We start from the raw sequence: 25075 nt of genomic DNA on the forward strand, positions 1-25075 counted from the left end.
CCATAGGGCAGCCTGGATCCCCTGCAGCCCAGGGAGGTCCATAGGGCAGCCTGGATCCCCCTGAAACCCGTGGACAACTCCACGCTGGAGCAGGTCCATGCCAAAGGAGGCTGTGACCCCGTGGGAAGCCCATGCTGGAGGGGGCTCCTGGCAGCATCTGTGGGAAGTCAGTGGACAGAGGAGCCCCTCTGGAGCAGGTTTGCTGGCAGGACTTGTGACCCACAATGGAGCAGTTCATGAAGAACTGCAGCGGGAAGGATGCGTGTTGGAGAGGTGCATGGAAGACTCTCGCCCGTGGGAGGGACCCCACGGTGGAACAGGGCAAGAGTGTGAGGAGTCCCCTCCCTGAGGACGAAGGAGCGGCAGAGACAAAATTGTGGTGACTGACCACAGCTCCCATTCCTCTTCCTCCTGTGCTGCTGGAGGGGAGAAGGTAGAAAATTCGAGAGTGAAGTTGAGCCCCGGAAGAAGAGAGGAGTAAGGGGAAGTTGTTCTAAGATGTGTTTGTTTCTCATTACCCTGCTCAGATTTGATTGGCAATAAATTAAATTAATTTCCCCAGCGCGGCCGCCCCCGCCAGCCGGCGAAGGAAGGCCGGGAGAGGGCGCTGGTGGCGGGGAAATGCCCGGGGAGGCCGCCGGGGAGCGGGACCCGGGGAGTGCCGGGCTCCTCAGGGATGCCGGCACTCGCGGCGTGCCTCTGCCGCTCAAGAGCCGCTCCAGCTCTCGTCTGCACACAAAATTTGTATTGTATTGTTTACATATATTATATTAGTCCAACAAATGTCTTAGGGCTGGGTGTGTAAAGATAGCGAGGCCACACTCTTTACAGTGGATCCCAGTGACAGGAGCAACGGGTACACAGGAAACACAGGGAGTTCCGTCTGAATACGAGGAAAAGATTCCCTGTTGCATGGGTGACAGAGCACTGGAACAGACTGCCCAGATAAGCTGTGGAGTCTATTTCCCTGGAGAGATTCAAAACCCACCTTGGTGCAATCCTCTGCAACCTGTTTCTGCTTTAGCAGAAGGGTTGGACGGGGTGGTCTCCAGAGGTCGCTTCCAACCCCAACCACTCCATGATTCTGTGATGGTGACCTGTACCCAGAGAGTCCTGCTGCTGCAGACAGAAGAAGACAAAGGTGTGCTGATGGTCATTATAAATGTCAGAACACTCAAGGCAGCTCAAAGCTCATAAATGGGAAGAGGGAAAATCATGGCTGGCACATCTGCTGTGTAGATAAAGGGCCTTCTTGCTTGACGTGCAGCAGCACAGGCTTCACCATGCTTGGGCTGGGAACAGACATGCAGAGGAAAATGCTGAGCATGGTTTTTTCCCTGGGGTATTTTGCAGTGTGACGTTTATCTTCTGCACCCCAAGTATCAGCTGTTTGTACAGGAAAATTTCCACTTTGATTTCCCAGGAAGCCAGGCTCTGCCTCAGGACTGGGTGGTTTCCTGTAACTACAGGATCATTGTTGGAAGGATGGGGTCTGTTCCAGCTTCACCATGTTCCTCAGTGGCACAAGACAGGTATACTAAAAACTAAGCCTGACTTTTTCCTCCTTCACCCTAGTTGCTCAACTGCCTGTACTTTGGCTCCAGTGAGGTCACCTCACTGCTTTGCAGTAGATTTTCCACCAGGGCAGCTAAATTTCTAACTTGGAGGAAAAACAAGGGGTGGGAGAAATGTGGGGGAACCATGAAGCACTTGGACAATAACTTCAACAAGAGCCAGGCCTCTGGGACATGTCACACAAATGCCAGCACAGACACATTTCCTCCTCCCCAATGTTATTTCAGAACTACCTGAAAGATGTAGGTAAGATAGTGCAAATGCCAGTGCATTCACCTTAACTTAGTCTTTCATTCCTGTTGTGGGGCAAGACAGATTTAGCTAGAGAAAACAAAAGCCAACAGGAAGCAGAGGAGCTTAACTGCATGGCTAGAAGTGGTATGTATTAGCAGGAGAGCTGGGTCTTTTGTTGGAATGAACATATGTCTCTCCACCCTCTGCAATGCCTGCTGTCCCCTGGGACGTCCTGCTTTCTTGCCTGCTAGTCCCCAGTGTCATTTTCCTTTGAGCCTTTGACAGGAAGGCTGTCAGCCCACAGCAAGAACCTGCTCTGTGCTATGAGCTAATTGTGGCTCTGCCCTTGACGTTCCTTGGGGCACAAGGCGAGTTCATCTGTGAATATAAATTTTCCCCCACACCCAGCTTTAAAATGGGGAGGAGATGCCTTTCTCCACTTCCCCCATGGGATTTCGAGAGGCCTGCTCCTTACAGGCTCCCGCTTGTCCCAGGCACACAGAGCCTGTTGGGCATCTGACCATCTGCCCGAGCAAAGGCCAGGTTTGTTTGCTCCCTGCTGGCTGCCGGGGCAGGGCTGTGCCGGGTGTGCCGAACAGCCAGCCCTGACTGCGTGTTTGCACAAACAGATGCAGCGGGCCCTGCTTTGACAAGGGCATTTTTAAATCTGCTCCAAATGCTTGTCAAGCCAGCTGTTCTACAAGGGAGTTGAAGGGCATTGCCAAAGCTGAGCGCCAGTAGAGACAACGTACCCAGCAATTTGGAAATAAAGGGCCTCTATTCATAGGAGTTGAGTAAGGCACTTCATGGCCCCAAAGACAAGGTGCTGTCTTCTCCGTGCGCTCAGAAGAAATAACTCTATTCACTGGCATACTTGTAACTCTTCCCAGGAGAACTGCTCTGGAGATTTGGGTGGGTTGTGTTTCTTTAACTGTGAGGAGCTGGGCTATGATGCCATGGCTGGGCTGGTGTCTGTCGTGCAACAAAAAAACTGCTCCTACCTGTCACCTTGGTAGCCAGGTGCTGGTTGTGTCCAACTACTTGTCAAAGCTCAGCATGCTGGAGGTGTGTGCTGGCACAGTGTGGCAGTTAAAATACACGGCTTACATTTTTGGCCATGGGACAATGACATTTGGAAATTCCATTTCCAAATCTGTGCTCGAGGGAGAGAGTGGCTCTGAAGAAAAGCACACCATATCCCATGGCCCTATGGGCATCAATACCAACGTGCAGAACTGAGGGTACACCGAGGGAGGGAGGAGGTTGAGACATGTGGGACACCTGGCCATGCCTGATGTGTTGTGCCACAGCAGGGCTCTGCAGGGCAGCACGAGGCTTTCCTGGGCCAGTGCTCAGCAGCAAAGCCCTCCCAGCAGCTGCCAGTGCCTGTAGGGTGATGGAAACAGTCACGGGGCTCTTGTAGCAGTGGTGACAGTGCAAGGCACGCTGGTGTGTCAGAGGATGTGCTGGCACCCCACCCATCCCTCTCCCCAGTGCTCCATCATTACTGAGCTGGGCGGGGGGAGCTGCTGGCTGTGGCTGGGCCATGGCTGGTGCTACACCCCCGGCATAGGCTGTCCCTGTGCTGCTGCTCAATGTGACACAGCCTGAGGTGAGAGAGGTAATTTTTACCAGGGCTTTGGAAAGCCCCTCTCAAGCAATGCCATAGGAAGGAGGTGGGTTGTTTGATTGTTTTTCCTCCTCTCACATTCCTGGAAAGAGAGGCCAGCTCAAGACAGGCGCTGTGGAGCAGGACCATGAGTCAGGAGGGTTGGGCTCACCGCCTGCCTCTCCCTGGGGTTCCTGGGGGAGCTGGGCCAAGTCACAGCCCTGTGAGATGCTTGGCTTAGAGCTGAACCACATGACCAATACTGCTAACCTTGTTTTGGGTTTCTCCTTAGCCTGATCCCACGTTTCCTGCCCAGCACCAACTGAGCTCAGAGCTGGCTTGGGCTGCTGGTACCTTGTGGCCTTACACATCAGACCCTGAGGGACTGGAGGCTTTACTGGAAGCAAGGTTTCCCTTCAGCATGGGCAGGGATGGCAGGGACATCAGCTCCTTCTCTTCCCCAGGCCACAGCAGCTCTTGCTCACAGGATTGCCTCTCACCATGGGGCTAAACCTCCCACTGGTGGCACTGGGACACCTTATACTCAGTCCACGAAAACCTGCATCTTTGTGCAAGAACACTTAGTCAAGGAGCGGGAGAGTTACATACAATTCCCTTTTATGTCACAGAGACCAAAACCTATAACCTCTTTCACTGCCTCAGCTTTCACTGCCAGGCATAAGATGTTCTGCAGGAAGGTGCTTTCTGCCAAAATGTTGAAGTGCTTCTGCTTCAGAAAGAGAAATGAAGCATTTGTTGGCCCAGAGAAAAAGCTTCTCTACTGACCAAACACCACTGCACCCCTTGGAAAGAGGCCTGGGTTCTCTTAACCCTGCTCCAATTTCACAAGCAAGAGCAAAGAACATGCTAGAGAACAAATGGCATTTGGATCTCCCCTCCCTCTTGTGAGCACTGTTATCATTAGATAACAGCAGAAGCCCAAGTCATTCTTTCCTTCTCATCTGATCTTGTCTCTGGAGAATGCAGATTAAGAGGCTCAAGCGGCCTTAACGCCCACATTTGTGGAAGGCCAGAGTCCTTGGCCTCTCCCGGGTTCACACCTGCTGCTGTACACGCCAGGACACTCTGGGGAGCCTGTGGCTGCCTCTAATCAGATTTTCCTGATTTCAGCACAAGCTGCCCAAATCCCATGACGGAAGCTTATGGTTCAAAGATTCCTGGCACTCTGCTGTATCAAATAAGGTTTGACATTGCAGCATCCAAAATCGTATGTTGGCAGAGATTTATTCATGTGATCCAAACCCCCTGAATGCTGTGTGCAGAATGGAATGGAGAGGCTTCCTCCAGCTTCTTTAACTTTCCAGTTTACAATCTTCTTTCCTGCCTTCACTCAGATGAACCACATCCTGCAGTCACACAGCTCCCCCAGATAGTAATTTCAGATAAACTGTGACTTCATGGTGGAAGCACTCCCTTAGGCAGAAGAACCACCTTGACTGAATTCACCAAAGAAAATTGGGAGTTCTGTCATTATTTCAAAGTCACATTAGAAAAGACCTCATTTTCATTTACTTATTGCTGTGTCCCACCTGCTGTGAAATATTACTATGGTGCTTAATTTCATCTTCACCAATTTTTATGCTTTTTATTCTTTCAAAGATCTAAGCAAGTTGAGCTCGGGGAAGACTCTACTTTGAGATGTGTTGTGTGATCTACTGCAGGACCAGCTTCTGGTAAGACAAGCTGCAAGGGCCCTGGCATGTGTCATTTTACCTGTAAGACCTCTTCTTCCCCTTCCCATTGCAGATACACACACAGATCTCCTTTTTCACAAGCCCTCCTTACCTCTTACTTTCTCATGTGGACCAAAGACTCCTTGCCCTGGAAAAGGCTTCCTTTGCAGGGCCAGGGCCCATCACTGTTCCCTGTTGGCCTGACACCTCTCTGCCTATGCAGACACGAAGGTGCAACCTTGCTCCTCGTGTTACTGCCAGGTTTGGATCTCTTTGAGTGCTCCTCTGTGTGCAGACCATGCAGGCAAAGCACTCCCAGTGTGACGCCTCACAGACTCTCTGGGCACCTCTGTGTGGGTCACACTCACTTCGTCAAGGGCAGACATTCCCCAAACACACACCATGAGACACTTTTTCCTAGCGCAGGCTGGAAGCCCAATGTTCTCATGTGACTCCAGAGGCTGAGGCAATGGACACGTGTCTCCATGTTAATCCAGCCCTGGAGACCAGCCCCACCCCAGGAGCTCAGAACACAACCAAGCACCCTTTGGATTCAGGCTCCAAATCTCAGAGAATCAGACTTAAATGACTGGCTCCGAGCACTGTGGTTCCAGAGAAGCTCCCTTATCAACCTGCAAGTGACCACTGCCAGCAAACACCACCTGCAGGGTGGGGCTGAGGCTCATGGCCAGGCCAGGCTGGGCTGGGGTTGCCAGACCCCTGCCAGCCAGGGCTGCAGACCTGATGCTTCAGAGAGCATTGGCTTCAAAGGCAGTGCTCATCCCTCTCCATCTGCTGAAATAAGCTGGCAAAGCAGAGAAGGAATTAAGCACTGTATGGAATCTGTCTATCCAGAAAGGCAAGAGAGAAAAAACCCCAGAGACAGAAATAAAGAGTGATCAGTAATCATGCCTTTAATAGCTTGTAATTTTTTTTTTTTAGTTCCAGGCAACTAAGATGTACATTTGTTGTGTGTATCTGACATCCGAAAAAAAACAAGACCACAATCGGTTCTGTTTCTTCCCTTTCCTAAAGCACATAAATTAAAGTATCAGTCACCTCAATATACAACAGTTTAATGAAAGAAAAGGGCTTGTTCTGTTTTTACAATTCAGTGTCACCTGTTACCTGAAGCATTAGATAGAGCTTTAGCTAGAGAACTTTCTTACAGCAAATAGGAAAACTCAGAACTTAGGCTGTCCAGAAAAATTCAAGATGTTTCCACTCCCTGCTCTCAAACTCCACTTCCTACTAAAGCATCAGAATAACATTTTCCTGTTAGAAAACAAAAGACCCCAAAAACTCTTCAAACACACCAGGGAAACACTGTCTGTACCATAGAGCTTATTAAACTCAAAACATGTGTGGTGCAACAACTTCCTCTTCCACAACTTTAACACTGAACCTGAATTCAGGTCAGGATGAACAAGGGCAAAAAATGCCAAACTACAGGTGGCTTTTGGTGCCTGTTGCTGCTCAGTGGCCTCCCAGGCTCAGTATTCGGTAAATGCTCTCAGCTGTGGCAGCACCTGCAGGCTCAGGGACCTCAGCCCACGCAGCAGATCTGGCTGAGGCCTTTTCATGATTGCCTTGCTGAACTTAGCTCAACCCCTCCTCATACAGCCAGGACTGGAATTCATATGGAAAGACTCTAGGAGCCCTCTTCTCGCTCTGGTGCTGAGGCTCAGCCCTTGTCACAATTCAGCCAAGTAGCTCTGGCTACCACCCAATATTCTTGACCATGGATGGTTTCTGTAGGGGCAGGATCACTTTATCAGCAGTACAGCATTGCCTTTGATGGAGGGGCGTTGCCCTTGCCTTTTCCCATTTCGGGGCACGTGAGCACCGTGTCCATGGGGCTGCTCCTCATGAGACTGCTGGGAGCTGGTAGTAAAAGCCTGTGCTCTAGCACAAGATAGATCACACACAGGGAAATGGGAGTTAGGCAGAAACAGCTCAGATGGCTGATATATCCATCCGTTCCCTAGCACTGAATAGAAAACCTCTGATCTAGGGCGTGAAAAGGATGAAAGAACACAAAATGAAGCAAAAACGTGACCTTTACTGCTTTTTCATCTTCCATAGTTTTGACTAAAGAACCTGACCTATAAGTGCAGCTAACTCCAGAGACCAATGTACTCTTTCACAGTCTTGTGTGTGTGCAGCACTAGAACCAAGTCACAACTACAGGTGTGAAGGAACAATGTCACAGTCCTCAGAAGATCTGCTCTGTGCACTTGCCAGTGCTTGAGTTTGCTGAGTTAAGTTAAGCAAAGAGGTTCATTCTTCTTGAGCACAAAAAAATCTGTCAAACCAGCTTCTATTACAGAGAGATTCTAAACTGACATAAATAACTATAATCTTGATTAAAAATAATATATTATTCTAGATTTTTTGGTTTTTTAGTTCTCATGTAAAACCCCTATACTCTTGACATCTAGGAACAAAGACAAAATAAAAACCAGGCACTTGCTGTGCCTTCTCAAGCACTATTGTGGTGTTTAAGGGACACAGAGGAACTTAACAACTGAGATTAATGCCTACAGTAGAAAACAAGAGGTGTTCTTCATGCCGTTGGCTTTTTCAAGTCTCGGATTTGCTTGATCAGGTAGTTCTTCTCATCAGTGAATTGTTCGTCGTCCGTCCTTTCTTTCTGGAAATTGCTCAGAAACTCAATTAGCTTGGGTTGGTTTTTCAACAGGATCTCCACAATAGGCTGTGTTTTGTTTGGACTGGCCACAAAAACCTAACATGCAAACAAATTCAGGCACAGAGAGACAGCAAGGGGATGGGGACAGAGAGAGAGAGAGATAGAGGAACATCAGTCACAACATCCCCATAAGTTACAGGCAGATACTCTACTGCTACACAACTTGTCCCAGGGCAGTCAGACAGGAGTTTAAACATGTTGGTTCCACAGCAAACTGAAGAAAAACTATGCCCATGTGTGGTATCGTTTCCCTTTCACTTTGCTCTTTGGTGATAAAAGTTTTGACTGTAAATCCAGCTGTTGAGAGGGAGCTATCGATTCTCAGCCTCTTCCCACCCACAAGACAAATACACAGAAATTAATTATCAGGAGAAGGAAAAGCTTTGTGTCAGTATTGATATCATTTCCATATTAAACCAGGCCTAAAATTAGACTTGCCAGCTTTGTTTTGGTTTGGAAAATTATGTCAGAGGCCTCACTTCCCTCTGCCTAATCCATTCATGGGAACATGGAAACTTACAGCAGCAGGAGCAGGAGGATTGTGGTGTGCCCAGCACCTTTGCAGTCCTTGCTGACCAGAGGAGGGTGGCTTTGCAGGAGGGTGAGGTGAGACACAGATACCCAGCTGGCACAGCCAGCCCAGCACTGTGGCTTACTGGCCTTCTTCAATGATCTGATTTTTCCTACTATAATCACTAAAGGTGCACTTTTCCAGCTCTGAACATGACCCCTCATGCCACAATGCTGTTCCTTTAACATTTTCTCTGGGTTAAGTGCAAAGCTAAGGCTGGTTGCAAAGGCCAGCGGTGAAAGGCTCTTTCAGGGACCCCGGGATGGCACAGAGATGGGGCTCTCTTTCCCAGATGTGGGTCAGGAGGGGCAAGTGGGGCATGGGGCTCGCGGTGGGAGCACACGTGCAGCCCCCCGGCCGCCCCGGGAGCAGCTCCCACATCTGGCTCGCACCGAGGTTACCATGGCTGGGCAACAAACACTGCCCGAGCACTTGTGCAACGACAGAAATAACTCCAGTTACTCTCTGCCCCATGAGAAGAAATTAAGGATGGACAGAGCTGGAAAGTGTCCAGTTTCCCTCCAAGCCTGTCCAAAGCAGAATGAAAACAAACATCTGCTGACAGCACAGAATGGCATGTTGTCCTGCCGAGCACAGGCAGCACCACCGCTGGCTCCCAGTCTGGGGCTCCTCTGCAGGTCCTTTTGCCTCCCCTGAGGTTGTGCCCACAGGAAAACCTGGGCCACGTCCAGCTGCTCAGGGAGGAGCTGTGCTACCTGATGAGAATCACACACACCCTGTCCTGAGGGGCTGTGCTACAGCCTCTTGTCCCTAAGACAACACCGGTAAAGGCTGGGGCAGGGCTCAGACTGCACCCACCATTAGGCTTCATACTCCAAAATCAGAGGATGTTATATAAGAGGTGGGGAAAGTGCTGCATCAGGGGAACATGTGGAAGGAGTGGGGTTCAACACACACCAACAGTACCCCACTGAGCACTTCTGCCCAAACAGGAAGCTAGAAGTACTTTTTAATTTCACAAAGGTGAGACAAAGCATCTGCTCTTAAACCCTGGCATCCTGATGCTAGAATAGTCTTAATCTCTGTCTATGCTTTTGTCTCCTCTGGATCCCTCCTCCTCAGGCTTCTCCCAGAAGTCCCTGCTGCAAAGTACTTTGCCCTTTGCTGTGCGGGAAGAGCTGCAACCTCTGCCATGCTGGGTGAACCCTCCCCAAGTGTATTACAAAGTTTTCCTTGATCTGGTGTCCAGGCCACGCTTGCAGTGACAATACACTATCTAGTTATTCACAAAGGCCTCCACCTTGCCCTTCTCTAATTACCCCGAGCTATCATCTTAAATGATTCCCACTTGCTACCTAAAACTTCTCAAACGCCGCACACAGCCCCCAAGGATTCCTTTTGAGCAGCCCCTTTGCTGCACGGTGCCCAAAGTACTCACAGGGCAGCCTCCTACCAGGGACACACCTGCCTGTGGTGGGATGGCCACTTCACAGCTCTCACTACACCTGAGGCACTCTCAACAGCTGCAGCATCTGAAAGCAGCATCTCTTCCTTTGCAAATAACTTTGATACGCTGCTATTGATGCATTGGTTCCCCTTAGACCAGGAGAAAAAGGGTTTGGGGATGTAAATACAAACGTGCTTTACAGCTTTCCACTCTGTGCTTTATCTACATGAATCTTGAGATCTCCTGAGCATGGACATGTGGCTCTGGATGAGGCTGCAGCACTTGATGCTCTCAGCTGGAGCAGCCCCAGGATGCAGCTCCCTGTGTGCAGACCTACAGCAGGTGATCATGCTGATGGAAGCTGGATACTTCCAGGGTTTGGACTATGATAAGCCCCCAGTCATCTGGATGAGCTGCCGTGGGGAAAAGCAGGATGTAAGCCTACAGGCAGGGATTTACAGATCTTCATAAGAAATTTTTATTTTGGAGTCCAGTTCATCCTTGGTGATGAGGAGAAGCCATCAGATACACTGGCAAAACCCATATGTTCAGAAATCATCTGATGACAATGCAAATGGAAGACATCAAAAGCCTGACCTTGAAGTGCTGATCTTCCTGCAATGAATATTAGGCCTGCCTAATATTTATCTGAAGGGTGACTCTCAAAATGAAGAAATTGAAATAATTCTTGTTGTAAAAGCTCTCTGCTCTGCAAACAGGACTGGAAGGTTGGTGGTAAACCTAGTAAATAGTATTTCATATTGGACCGACCACTGGTATTACCACAGCAAATAATAAAGAACCTAGTTTCATAGAAGCCATCACATCCTGTTTATCTTCCTGCACAACTATTTATAGATTACAATCTTCCCCTTGCAAAACTGGCAGAGTGAACATTCAAACAAAGATCATCTCAGCTGCCAGTCTTGCTCAGTGTCAACAGGGACTCGTAAAGAGAGAATGCTCAAGGACCAGAAAATTCCTGAAATGTTATTCAATACTTTGGCTAAGCAAACAAAATCAATTCTCTCAGTGTCAACTGACCAGTTTCACAGAGCCCAGGAGCAGGACCACCACAAGACTTTATTCAGAAAGGGCCCCCCTCATTCAGAACTCTGTATTGGCATAGAGAAGGAGATCAATCCCTAAAACCAGAAACATTATTAATGCTATCTTGAACATTTCAACTAAAATGAAGTTGGATAAAACCACAGAGAACTTGGTTTCACCTGTGGTTTTATTATGAAAAGATATATGTTCTAGAGCACTAAATTCAGATAGATGAGAGAGACAGAGACCCAAAATAAAGACAGTACCCACATAAAAATTCCAACTCTAAATATAGCTGTCTCAAAACAGAGAAAGCTCCATTTCAAGAATATTTGCAAAAGACCTGGAATGAAAATCAACTCTAAAGCTTCTAAAGTCATCGAAAGTGGAATTGTTGTTACCTTCTCCATTAAAAGTCTTAATGCATTTCTTCAAACAAACATCAAAATTACTTGATCAGAGAATTTGACCTTATTTCCTTACAATTAATAACCAGGCATTACAATCTTCTAGGGCAAGAGCAGAGCAAGAGCAATTACAGGATTCCCTGGACTGAGCATTTTAGGACTCACTCTGGGGTCACGCACAATGTCACTCTCAGGACACTGCACACACAGAACACTCATGGTTCATGCTGCTTACAGCACAATGCTTCACACAATAACCCTTGTCCTTTAGATTATCCAGCTGAGAAACAGAGAGGACACATCCCCACAAACACGGCCTCAGCTTCGTACCAAGAGCAAACTGTCAGTATGGCCAAATTATGTGAGGCTGTTTGCAGAGCAAGCTGCAGGAGGTAGCTCGTAATGTGCATGAAAGAGAATGGAAAAATGAAACTGAGGTCACAAAACACAGTGTACCCATTCTATTTTTAGATTTAAACAGTAAAATATATCTTGCTAAATGTCCCCTTAAGAGCAAGAAAGTCATATAATCCCAGCTCACTGCTACAGGGTGTTTTCCTCAAAATCAGCAAATTGTTTATGTGAAATCCAAGAGAGCTGTTCCTATGCTTTGTTTTTGAATATGTGAGGTCAGAGGAATCCCTGTGCCACGTTCACATAGGTCTGAAAGATACAGCCTGCCCTACAGACAGGCAAACTCAAAGGAGGCTCCACTAATGGAACACATCACAAACCCACCAGAGGAGCTGGAGAGCCCCTCCCAGTATTTGATCCCCAAAGTGTGTGCACTTGAGACCAACATCTCTCCACTGAAATCACTGCAGAGAAGAGCCAGTGACTCTCAAAGCCCACAGCTCTGAGTGATTCTTTTGGATTATTTATGAAGGAGGAGGGAAGGGGTGAGGTCTGTTAGCTTTTCCTCATTATTAAATACTGGGTAATCCTTATGCATACATTGCCTGGGACATCCAGTTTTACAAAGCAGCTGCAGGCCTTTAGGATGGTGCTGCAAGGCAGAAGGTCCATTTTTTTCAGGCAAAAGAAGGGAAGGGGCTGGAGTTGGGAGGAAGATCAACCATCTCCTAAAAGGAGAATGGAAAAAGGCACTGCAAGTGGGCACTCTGTCTTCATTTTCCCACTCACAGTAAGTTGGGTGAATTAAATATTCTCAGAGCTTGGGGGTATTGGCATTATCAACCACAAAATGTTCCTCCAAAATAAGTTTGAACTAGAAGTGCTCATCACTTTCATCTCTATCTCACAGTTTCAAATCTCCACTAATTAGAAATTGCTTCAGGCAGTAAGAGTCATAAGCCTTTTTTTGTGTCAGCTGGGTCACGGGAGCGTTGGAATCTGGATGCTTACAAAACAAACACTTTTTCATTTCAACTGTGTCTAACTGGTGAAACATCTAAATCAGGTAATTTAAACCCAAATCTTTTGGCAGCTCAGACAGAGCAGCAAGTATCCACTTCTCAGAAGCTTTGATTCCAAATAACTGTGGTTAGTCTACTGTAATTTCAGCCAGGACTGCATAGGTATTTTGCAAGCATAATTTAAAATGCAGGCACAGTTCAAAATTTATGAGATTAGAAGCTGAGGACAAGATTCCTCTCCCAGTTACATTAACATGGAATTCTACAGCTGACAAGAGAACTGGGCTGAGGGACACAAACCCAGAAACAGGAGGCAGGAACACTGCAGAACTGGGCACAAACAGCCAGTTTCTTAAACACATAAGGATTTCAGTAGCTCTCAAGAAGTTAGAACTCAATTTAAGTGAAATCAGAGGGAAGAGAGCTTCTCTGACTCTCTCTACAAAGCTAATTCAGAATGCAATTACCTGCAACAAACCCTGTAACGACCCTTCCCCCTGGGGAGGAGCTGGATGCTTCTACATCCAGAGAACCCAGATCCTCACGGAGGACGATCCTAAAAGGGGAGCTGCTGCACCTCTATAGTTGCTGGAGGTTGTGAATGAGCAACTTCCAGCTGATCAGCTTCTGCCCTGAGTCTGCAGCTCCCCCAGCACGAGCCCTGTGTGTGTGAGGCAGTGTGAGGAATGCCATGGGAATGCCTTGGCCCTGCTGAAGTGCTGCTGACTGGCACCACTGGAAAAAACCAACAACATCCCATGGAGGTGTCTGAGGACAGAGTTTGGCCCTTTGAACTGAAGAGACACAACACCACTGTTGCTCATGGTTTGTTCTGCTGGCACTCCAAGGTCCAAGCATTATGTCCACATGGCAGCAACTGCAAGTGGTCAAGCAAGGATGAGCCTGCAATATCCCCACTCTAATTGGAAATGGGATGCAACATACTGGAAGGGAGGAATGGGAGGAACAGCAATGTGTGACATGGTTGCACACTGGGATCCTTTTACATTATTCCAAGTCCTTTTAAATGTCTCCTAAAATAAGTGAAATCAGCCATTCCCAAGGCCTGGTCCATGCCTGTCATTAATTCAGGAATTCAGGAACAGCAACTCATGTGTTTTATAAATAAAAATCTTGCATTTATTCACAGAGTGGCTAAGAAACCCAAATCCTCTGATACCTTCTCTCCACTGGTATCTCAAAGGCTGCAAGTGTCTGGAGCCAAGCTGCTTGCTTATCTTGGAGCCACACACCTCCTGATAAGGAGGAGGAGTACAAGTTACTCATAGTGGTTCAGTTGACTGGAGGAAGTCAGCAAAGGAGCAGCTTACCAAGCTGCTTATTTCACGAAAGGAATTTTCTTTTAATCCTCCTTGAAGTTTTTTTTTTTCTTTTTACAAAATTAAAAGCTTTTTGGAGAAGCTGCACATTCTCTAAGTCTCCACACTGAAGATATGAAAGCTTTTTTCCCAAATTTAACAAGTCACTCTGAATTTGTGCAGGGTGTTGTAACTGCTTTTCACAGTCATTTGGTGTTATCTGGAGCTGGTATCTTTCTTAGCCAACTTAGGGAAGGGATATCCTTAGAGGCCCAAAATTCCTCTTCTGATAATCATTAACAACTCTATTTATAGTTTGAAATTAACGTGTTCATTCCAAATTAGAGTTAGTTTTGCATAACAATCTGATCCACCCTCTGTTTCAGAGCAGAGAACTCTTTTGATAGGAAAATTGTAAACTTCTAACTTATTAACATAGATCATCATGAAAAAAGGGACACTGTTTGGGCCTGGTAATTTTTTAACTCTGCAATAATGTCACTGCAAAATGATGGAAGGGTAAAACTCATTTCAAGCTCAGATTTACCAAACCTTTCTAATACCTTTAAAAGCATATTGTGCTTGCATTGATGCCCAGCACTAGCACCACCTACTTTTAATCTAAGGTAGAGTTTTAAGAACTTCTTTTTATCTTTACCCAGAATCACATGGTAGAATAATCCAGGTGGGGAGAAGGTCCCCTGGATGCCACCTAGAAGTTGTGTGTTTTGTTACCTGCAGCTCATGGCTACTTGACAGCCTACCCCCAGCTCAAACCAAAACGATGCTGCTTTAGATCTCACCTGAAGGCCCTTTTCAATTATGACACTCTCAAATACTGCAAGTGACTGTAAACATCAATCATTGCCTTTATTTCCTGGACTTCTTCTTGCCCACCTTGAAAGACATTTTTATGAGGAGAAGAGAAATTCTGCCACCTCTACAACTCATACTGGCTCACCTTGAACACATGGAATGCTTCAAACTGAATGTTGGGGCTTTTATCTCGCAGCAAGTTCATCATCAGCTTCAGGTTTTCTGGCTTGCTGATGTATTTCGTCATGATGGCGAAGTTGTGTCTGTCCAGAATCAGTTCACCCAGAAGCTGTAAGCAGAATTAGAAAAATAATGCTTGTCTTCTAAATACTACAGAGGGGGACCCTGCATATGGGCTGGGTGTAATAGGGGCTGGTGTGAGTAGCTGGGACAAAAGCAAATGTAGACAAAGACACCCTCATTTAATTGCCATGTTACATTCACACCCCCCTCTGTCTCCATGTGCAGGCCATGTCACACTTGGTGCCCCAGACAGAGACTGCCACATTACTGCCAAGTTCACTGTAACCATGTTCCGAACCAAAGCCCAGATCTGAGCTCAGAGGAGAAGTGACAGCACTCGTTCCATAGAAATGGCCCGGTGCTTCCCCAGAGGCCCAGGAAAGAAAAGACACAGTGAGCTCCTGTGCTTTTCAGGAAGAGCATCACAAGCCCTTAGTTCTGCTGTTGATAGAAAAATAGCTGCTCCATTGCCATACATGCACCTCGATATTCTGCATAACACAGAGTACAAATTTACCTTCAAAGATTGTCTTTTTGTTACATAATTCTCAGAATGAAGGAGTTTTTCATAGTCCTCAAAGATCTAGAGTAACAAGAAAACACAAATGCATCAGATTAATGTCCATCCTTCCTTCTCTTGGTCCTTCCCACTGCTGCAGCAGTGCCACCCTCTAAGACTTCACTGCAATGCCAGGCCCAGCTCTTGTGGCCTTTCCTCTTGGCTGGTTATCACACAGTGAATTAACTAATGCCCAGGAACACTCCTCTTCCAAGGGCTGCAGAGGGGGAATACCACATATGGACTGGATGGAACAGGGGCTGGTGAGAGCCAACTGGGACAGAAGTAAGCCAGTGCCTGGACAGCCTTCTCTTACAGAAGAGTGACTGCTGCCAGGACATGTGGCTCCAGCACATAATGTCCACTCACTCATATCACGGTCATGCCTGGCTGTGTGACCCAATGCAACACCCCAAAATGGTGATGGGACTCCCAAATGCTCCTTTTGGGAGGTGCCACCTCATCTGCCCTCAGCACCATCACTCATTAAAGCTCTTTGCCCAGCAAGGGTCACTAGGAGCAAAGTGTGTGCTGGATTTTGCAGGGATGGGTCAAGGGGATCTTGTGTTCAGGAAGACTGAGAGGCAGGGCTGCAACATGTTCAGACTGCCTACCAAACAAGCAGGAAAAATCAACATTGCTGTCCAATAGTCACCAAAAAGAAAACCCAAAACAACTTGCTTAGGCAATTGATACTCAAAAATGTAAAACGTCAAATAAATGTAGAATGGGGACTGTTCCAGTGCAGTGCTCCAGTATTAAAAGATTAGCAGAGACACTTATTTTGCTCCAGCTAAGCTGCATTAGTGACTCAGCAATAATAAGCCTGCTCTTTCTTTAACCTTCATGGTAACCAGAATGAAAGAAATTTGTCTTTTCATTTTGGCAGTGAAATAAAGAATACCTCAGGTAACACAAAGATTAGACCCACAGTCTAATTCCATGATCTGTATCAATCCAATTTTAGTTGAATCCAATGGAATTTTTCTGACCCACATTTGGTCCAAAAGAGAGCCAAAAAATCAAAGTGAAAAATAGCAGCTAACCAAGGGGCTAATTGCCTTAGGAAGATAATAGGAATACTCATACCTCAGTCCCTCATTTAGGCACATGTAATTTCCAGTAATGCTAACACTTGTTTCAGTAACTCTTCTCTTCTGTCCCAAAGTAGAGTAAATAACACCTGTATGGCCCTGATGGTGCTGGGGTATCACAAAACTGTTTAAAACCATGCACAAGTTTTCTCCCATGATCTGTTTGCAAGTTTCAGTTCCATTCACACTTGAGGAGATCTGATGCACATGGCAAGGAATAAAACTTGCTCTTAACCTCTGAGCTCTCCTGAGACCTTGGCCGTGTCCCCAGCTGTGTGCAGAGGGGGGTATCTGCATTTCCCATGCCAGGCATGGATTCTGCTCCAGCACAAAGCAGTGTTTGGTTTTACAGTTCTATGTGAGGAGTTTATGCAGAGCAAAAAACCCCCTGTGCATTTTTTTTTGCAGCCAAGCATAAATAGATTTTCTTAAAAGCCTTTCTGCATTGATACTTACTACATCATAATTTTGTTCCAGAAATTCTGCCACCAACAATTTGTGTCTCGTTAGCAGGTCCTGCGGAAGAACAGAGAAAGGTTACCTGAGAGAGCAAGTGCCTGTGATTGTCCCTTGATTCTCAAATGTGTTTCAGCAGTATTGACCAGAAAGCATTTACAACATGATTTCTATAGGACTTTAGGGAGAACTCAATTGATGTAATGCTAACAGAATCAAGACAGACCTATTCTAATACTCTTTATTGCTGTTTCCCTCCCGTCTTTTCTTGTTGTTGATAGATCATAATGCACAGTACTCACATTAAACAGGGATGGGCAAAAGGAAGAAAGAAAATTAGCCCTTTATGGAGGATGAGCTATGGTCTCCAAACTGAAAGTGACCCACATGCTACCCCAGAGCTGGGGATGATGCTAAGCCTGAACTGCTATTGCTCATCTCCAAGAATACAAGGAAAACTCAAATTCAACCACTGTATATCCACGTAGCTATTTAATAATGAAAGCCAGGCACCAACTTAAGCCAAGCCATCTAGGTTCCCTCTACCTCCACTCCCTTCCCTGGAAGGAGTCTCAGGTAGGTGGGATGAGTCTCTTCTGTAGAGTTTTTTCTGCCCAGGGTTGGCTTTCTGACACAAAGCAGCAGCAGACCTTCCAGACAGCTGGACAGATTGACTCCCATTCCAGAAGGCTAACTAATTCAAATTGAAATTAAAAGAACCTGTCCCACAGAATGGTGATGCTGGTGCTCAGTGACAGAGATGCAAATGTTTAGCTCCTGGAGAAATGGTGTCTTTTTACAGGATGAATAGCTGTGAAATGAGTGGCCAGTGTGAGGCATTTAAGTATGATTTTTATCTTACTGCTTCTTTTAAAATACAACATTGATCACAATAAATGCCTGATGAAGTCCATTCAAATCGGTATTTTCCAGTGAATCAAGTTGGTATTTTTCTGCTCTTTTTTATAATCTTTTTCTTGGTTTCCCTACCCAGGCAGACGCTGAAGCTGATGAGGAGCTCAAGCAGATGCACAGACACATCCTCACAAATAAAAGAAATCCTTTACATACTAATCCTTTAATTTATTTTTACCATCAATTATAAGAGGAAAGCACAGCACTACAAAATCCAGTGCCTGTTTTAAATACATCCCTTCATTTAGCAGGACTGCAGTGACAGCACTTTTAAAGGCTGAATGAAACACATGATTTAGAAGCTTTTATGCAGGGCACTTAGAGGCAAGTACAAGTCCTTCAATAGGGGGCACAAATGAAACATAATCCAAAATGAGTTTTTCACAGGAAATGATGAGGAAGCATGGAGCAGCAGCATTCAGCCAGCACATTCCAACTGCTGCTTGCACCCTCCACAGACAGCTTGTGCCTTGAAATATAAGCCCTTTTCCTCTGCATTTTTAACAACTCTGTTTCCTCTCTGCAGTGCACCTGGATAACTTTAATTAAGAAGTACATCTCCAGATCATAATTCCAATGCTTCTCTACTATAAATATCCTCAGACTTTAATGCACATTTAATTGACCCCTCCTCTGGTGCATAGACTATCCAAGGCTTTCAGCTCTGAACCAGACACCCCGGTGGCAACTGCAAACCCAACATGGGGACACCAGAAATGAAAACGTGAGTTCAGTAATCCAGCCAGCAAACAATCACAGCACTTCTTTTCCCAGTATTAGAAATTAGGTAGCTCCATATTTCAGTCACTTCCACATCACCTCTTGCTGTTCCAGCTATTCAGAGTAACAGACAAACAGGAGATGAAATGAGCAGCTGGTTTCTTTCCAGAACTGACCATGTATCAGGTGCTAAGAGGCAATTTCAAAAAAAACCTAAAAATGCTGTTTAGACATTTCCCCCAAGCATTTTAAAAGGTGAATTCTGTCCTTTGTCTGAGGATGAACTGCCCTCATACTCCTCTCTTTCCAGTGCATGTGAGGATGTAGAATCCTATTTTTGAATCCTGCTAAAAATACACTCAGTTCACAGGGGACAGAAGTACATGCTACAGCTGTACATCTGTGAACAACATCAATCTCTCTTCTTTTTGGGAGGACTGTAGCAGTCCACAGTCCCTGCCACAGCTTAACTGACCCTTATCCCTGTCCTGCCTCCTGGCTGGGCTGAAGACTGTCCATCACCACCAGCACACTCTGCTGTCCTACTTCAGCAGGACATGGGGAGAAGATGCAATTCTCCTCTGTCAAGCTGGGAACTGAGTCCAGGAGCACTTTCTCTGACCAGAAACAAATATTCTTCTGAGCATAGGGTAAAATGTTTCCTGCCAGAAACAGAAGATTCAAATACCTCAGTTATGTTGCATTTTTATACCTTGTCTGTGTTTCTGTGCTACTTTGAATTTCATAATCTTTACCTAATGGACACCACAACAGGGAAACTTAAAATAATGGAAAGATGCTGCAATTGATTAAGGGGTGATTTGAATTGCTAATCCTGCTCAAGTCATTATTGAAGAATGCAATGTTATCTCCATTATGCAAATCTTTATCCCATTCAGTAGGTTAGTAAACACCAGTAAAAAGCCAGGCTTCAGTGTATGTAGAATCGTTGAGCTGAGCTCTAACATTCCTTACAATTACTCCTGAGGTCTATCTAATCATGTTTCTAATTAGCTTTGAAAGGAAAGAATAAACAATATGTTTCTATGACAGCAGGGAGCTCAGTGATAGAAGAAAAAAAGGAGTTGGATCTATATTTAGAAGAGTCCTCAACTAAAAAGATTTTCTCTCAGCTTTTTTTAACTGTTTTTTAGAAATAAATTAATCTTCCCTGTATGTGAAATTCACAGGCATTGAATTGATTTTGTGGTTGTTTTTTTTTTTTGCTCAGAGACTGTACTAGCACCTGGTGGGAAGGGTGATGGTCACATACAAACTCCAAGAACTTTGGCATCTTCACCCAACCTCATTTTTAATGCCACACAAACTCTACACTCTGCTCTACACTCTACAGAGCCTATGCAGTGCTTCCACTTGCTTGGCTTTTAGCACTATAGTCCTTGCACTGAACCATGGATCACAAAAATAAGACTATGAATACACTGTAAAATAATCAGCAGGCTTGGCATTAATCTATACTTGACTGCTGAGCTCAGAAGGGACAGCAAAAATTACAATTATTTCAAATGTTAGTTTTGAATGATGCCTTCTATTCCCTCGGGCGGTCATGATGGGCAGTGGGTTTGTGGTGGGGGAAGGTAGGGAGAGAAAAGGTGATGCATTTTACAAGAACTGTAGGTAATACATGGTTGAGTTTTAAATGGTAGCATAAAAGACTGCGAGTTATCAAGGTAAAGAGTGTTTATTAAATACAGATTTACATTTCTCTGAAGATTCTTTGCAGACTTGATTGCTGTTGTGAATCCTGCTACAATCAGACCAAGGGATAATTAATTATATCCTTTACTGAACAATAAAAAAGCCACCCAGTTCAAAGCCACACAGTGCTCAGTGATGACTTCTGATGGAGTGCTGCTTTTGACACAAACTATGATGCATGTACTGAATAATTTACCTTGAATGTAGCAAAGGCATCAGAAGCAATATCAAATGTTGACATTTCCACATATTTAAAAAAGTCTCTGAACTGTTCTGAAAACAGTATGATTTTGGCCAAGGGCTCATGGCGGATGCACTCTCTCAGCATGATTCCACAACGTAAGGCAATATTTGGGGATTCATATCTGGAGAATGAAGAGAAACAGAAAACATCAAAACAGAGGAGAAAGAAGATAAACAGGCACCTTTCTAGCAACAGGGAACTTTGTAGCACAGGAACACCAGTCGGGAGGGACACCACACACTGAGGGCAGCTCCCAGCCACAGTACTGTACCCAGCTGCAGGACCTCATCCCAAAGCTCAGGAGCAGACACAGACAAGGTTGCCAGAATTTTTCATTGCAAACCTCTCTCTTCCCAAGCCAAAACACATTTTTGTGTAAATTTGCAGTACACCCCCTCTCTGTGGAAAGACCGTGGGGAGTGTGCAACATTTCAACAGAAATCCTTCACCCTTTTGGCTTTTGAGAAAGCACAGCCTGTACAATATAATAACCTCCCTTTTCAGATTCAATTCTGAGCTCCTCAGTTTATTCAAGAAAACTGTAACACCTCATGACCATCCATCACTTCCCACTCCTCTTCTAGAGGACATCACTGCAGTATTAATGAGGAAGGTAGGAAGAGTCTCTCCAGGCAGTCTACGCAGGATTAAGCTTTCTGTAGCTCTAATTTTTTTTTTTCCCTTCAGTTTAAGAGGAGTTCTGCTCAATGCCTCTTCTGCAGAGGCTCTGGCTGTGATAGGACACAAGCAGCCATTCCCCAGGTTACAATCCTGCTATGGCACATGAGGCACTGCAATAGCCAGGAGCCAGCACACGTCTCGTCCTTGGAGAGGAAGGAAGGGAGGGAGGGGGGAGGAAATTCAGATCATCTTCAATTTCTATAAAGTCTTGATTTCTTTAAAGCTGAAATTAATCTGAAACAAAAAGGCTAGAAACACATTAAAAAACAAAAAGGATGAAATCCAACAGTCAAGAAGGATTTAAAATGAATTTTTTTCAGCAGTCTGCCAGAAATCATGTGAAAGTGGTGAAGTCCAAGGGGACAGAAAGCACTCTCTGTTTCAATAAACTGATTATGCTATATCAGAGCTGTGCATTATCACCCAGAGCTTATCAGCATCATTTTTCCTTTGCACAATTAATTCCTATCACTAGGCCAAAAGAAATACATTTTTTTTAAAAAGGAAGAAAAACACAAAATGCCATCTGTGCTGTAAGTGAGTGGGCCCTCAAATTTACCCCTAGCACGCAGTTTAAAAGAACAGTTGTGTTCTGCAAGCATACCAGAGCTGCATACTTCAACCTGCTGTCAACAATAGTTGGCTTAATGAAAATGGATTACTATTCCAAACAGGCAAATGAAGCTTCCCACCCTCAAGGAAATGCAGGCACTCAAGCCCCTATTTGTTCTGGTTTGGGGAAGCATTTGCAGACTTGAATTTCTAACTCTTCAGATAGCAGAAATTTACTGATGTTTCCCATTGAGGCATCAACTCTATTAACAGGAATACTAATTTTTAAGGAAAATGAGGCAGAGCTGCTCCTAGGAGTGCAGCCAGGAAAATATTTAATAGTTGGCTAATGAATATTTTGGTTGGAATAAAAGCAAATTGCATTGTTTCCAGCACAATAACTTTTAAAAACATTAAGTATCAACAGAATCATTCTTAGTCAAATGCTCCATTATCTGGAAGTGGGTTATGGACCTTTGGCTGTTCACAGAAGTGAGGGAAGTTGGGTTTGGTGCCTGGAATAAGCCTGGAAGAAGTTTACAGGCTGCCCAGTCATAGCTAGCACGTCCTTTGCACCCACACTTACATGCAAAGCCACCAGGCAGGAATGATAGAAATGTGATTCAAAATCAGTTCTAATGAGCAATTAGTGCTCTATGCTGATGTATTTCCACAGCAGAAAAAAAAAATACTGAGTTCCTCTCTGTTTGGATGAACTTACAACCTAAAGAAACCCCCACACAGTGAATACCGGAGAGAACTAGAAAATGAAACAATGGACTTGAAGTATTTCAAAACACTTATTGTGAAGCTTGAAAGGGGCAAGACTGAGAGCACAAATGCATTTCTGTGTAAAGGGAATCATTCTTCCATAGTTAGTGCAGAAGATGGTACAAGGTGAGGAGCACAGGCAGGAGATTTGGAAGGCATCAAGCCTGGGAAACACAAGGTCTGAAGCAGATGTTTTCTGATCTGACTTTGCATTACTTGTATAGCCTGAGTTTATCCTTGGATAGACTCAAGGGGAATTCTCCAACCCCAGCCAATATACCATTAAAGCTTTAACTGGGCTGTAATATGAAGAGGTCATCACAACACAGGCTGGGGCAGTGTCTAGGGTAGAGACAGCATGTGGCATGAGATATGGATATATATTCATAAAGAAGCTTCTAAATTTGTCACTCGAGAGAAACAATGCAGGTGCCATAAACTAAGTCCTCAACAGTCACTGTCCTAGAGGGAAAATATTTTAAATTGCAAAGGACAAAGTTATTTCTGGGCTAATGCAATAGGCTGACACCAGAGCAAAAAATTGGCCCAAATACAACTGGTTCTCTATGTACACCAAATACTGTTCTCATCTGAAATCCTACACACAAAGCCTGTACACAGAAAATAAGATGCCAATAATGAAGTGCAAAGCAATCCTTAAACCAAGTGCAGCAGCAAAGTCAAATAACCTACACAAATGAAAGAAAGGGAAAAAAAAAAGTGAACTATGTGCTGTGTTTTCTGAAGCTGAGAAGCTGGAAGGAAGCGGGCAACAAGTAAAATGAAGCCTAAAAGGTAGGAACTGTTATCTCAAGTTGGCAGTTCCACTGGAGTATGAGACAGGAAACACTGGGTGGGAGCTCTGACTGAAGATCCTTCCCACCCAACAGAGCTCACATTAAGCCGCAAAAAAAGAACCTCTTGACAGGGGAGAGAGGAAATTTTGCATCCAATGGAAGTACAACAGTCAAAATAGTCTTGGGCCATTTCTTTTATAGTCATGGTCGAGGTGATTTGGTTTTTTTTTCTCTCCAGGTAATGTCATGATGTCATGTAGCAAACACAGAATGGCACAAGTCAGCCAAAGCCATTTTCCTTTAGCAGAGTTTGATTTCCTATATTTCCTATAGCATTATATAAATATATATCTGTATAGTATAAATAATATAATTCATTCAGCATTAAATTAATAAGAAAACATCCTCAAGTCACATTTTCACGAGGTGGTGTCTAACATGAGGTGCTTGTTTCCCAGTCCTGCAGCTGACTGCACACACACACACACCCACGCTGTGGGCATGCAGCAATCTGTGTGTTCAGGGCCCTGCCCTGGCTGCAGGCACAGATTTTGGGTCTCATTTTTAGACAGTTCCAGCAGCAGGACATGGGCAGGGAAGGCATCATCACATCTGACTTCATCGCACTGTTCTGCAGCAGCTGCTCAGGCTGGACAGGACTGACTCTGGGCTCCTTCTGATGGATTCAATTGCACTTTTTAACAGAAATTACAGAAATGCCAATTCTGAGCCAGTGCAGTGCTGCAGAGGGCCAGTCAAGACATCATGAACAAGGAGCTCAAGGACCACAGATGCTGCTGCATGCAGCAAGATTCTCAAAAAAAATCATCTAAGGGATGCTATTTAAATTCATCCACCAGCTCAGGTCACTTGCTGTAAAATGTCTGTCAGAAGCATATACGCATAAAAACTTTACTATCTTCTTAATATTCTTGGTTGCTACAGATGCCAAAGAAAATCTGGGACATAATCCAAAAATATTTTTTATCTTTAAATAAAGCCCAGACATATGGTAGTGATACATGCTCAATGTGCAAGATCAAAATGAGTGAAAAACTGAAAAAGCAAAGACAAAGAAAAGGGAAGAAAATTATTTTATATACATAGGAAACTAAAAACAGTTTGTAATAATGATGGAGAGAATTATCATCACTGTCCTGAGGTTCAAAAGACCAAAAAAATTTAATGCTGAAAGTTGTGGAGTTAATTACAGAAAGAATTTAAAGTTGAAGTTCACTTGTGGCCACAAGCGTTGAAGAAGTCTGTCCCACAGGCACAACTACTCTTTTAATGCATTTTTGCTTCTCTCTGTTCTACCACTCAGTGCTCCAGTTTGACTCCCATTATTTACAGACAGCACTGTTGGTCACTCCTGCAATGCAAAAAGGTCTAAATGAACCTGAGCAGTCACCAGCAATGCTACACAAGAGTTCACAGTGAGAAATGAAGTACACATCACATGGGGTGCAGTCAAAAACAACCAGCACATAATTATTTCAACATGAAGTTTGGTGATGAAATAACACCCAAATGAAATAATCTGATCATTAAAAAG

General features: G+C 44.9%; 1 protein-coding gene across 1 annotated transcript in view; it reads right to left on the minus strand.

Annotated features, from left to right (window-relative positions):
* Nucleotides 1-6001: 6001 nt before the first annotated feature.
* The window catches only part of CAB39L (calcium binding protein 39 like), a 43513-nt gene continuing 24439 nt past the window's right edge, over nt 6002-25075 (minus strand). The window contains exons 5-9 of the mRNA XM_031056823.1: nt 20672-20840; nt 17122-17181; nt 15530-15595; nt 14915-15058; nt 6002-7858 (exon numbers count right to left, since the gene is read on the minus strand). Coding sequence (XP_030912683.1) covers nt 7679-7858; nt 14915-15058; nt 15530-15595; nt 17122-17181; nt 20672-20840 — 619 coding nt within the window. The 3' untranslated portion in view covers nt 6002-7678. The remainder of the gene's footprint in view (nt 7859-14914; nt 15059-15529; nt 15596-17121; nt 17182-20671; nt 20841-25075) is intronic.

The sequence above is a fragment of the Geospiza fortis genome, unplaced genomic scaffold, assembly GCF_000277835.1.
Source record: "Geospiza fortis unplaced genomic scaffold, GeoFor_1.0 scaffold194, whole genome shotgun sequence".
Lineage (NCBI taxonomy): Eukaryota > Metazoa > Chordata > Aves > Passeriformes > Thraupidae > Geospiza > Geospiza fortis.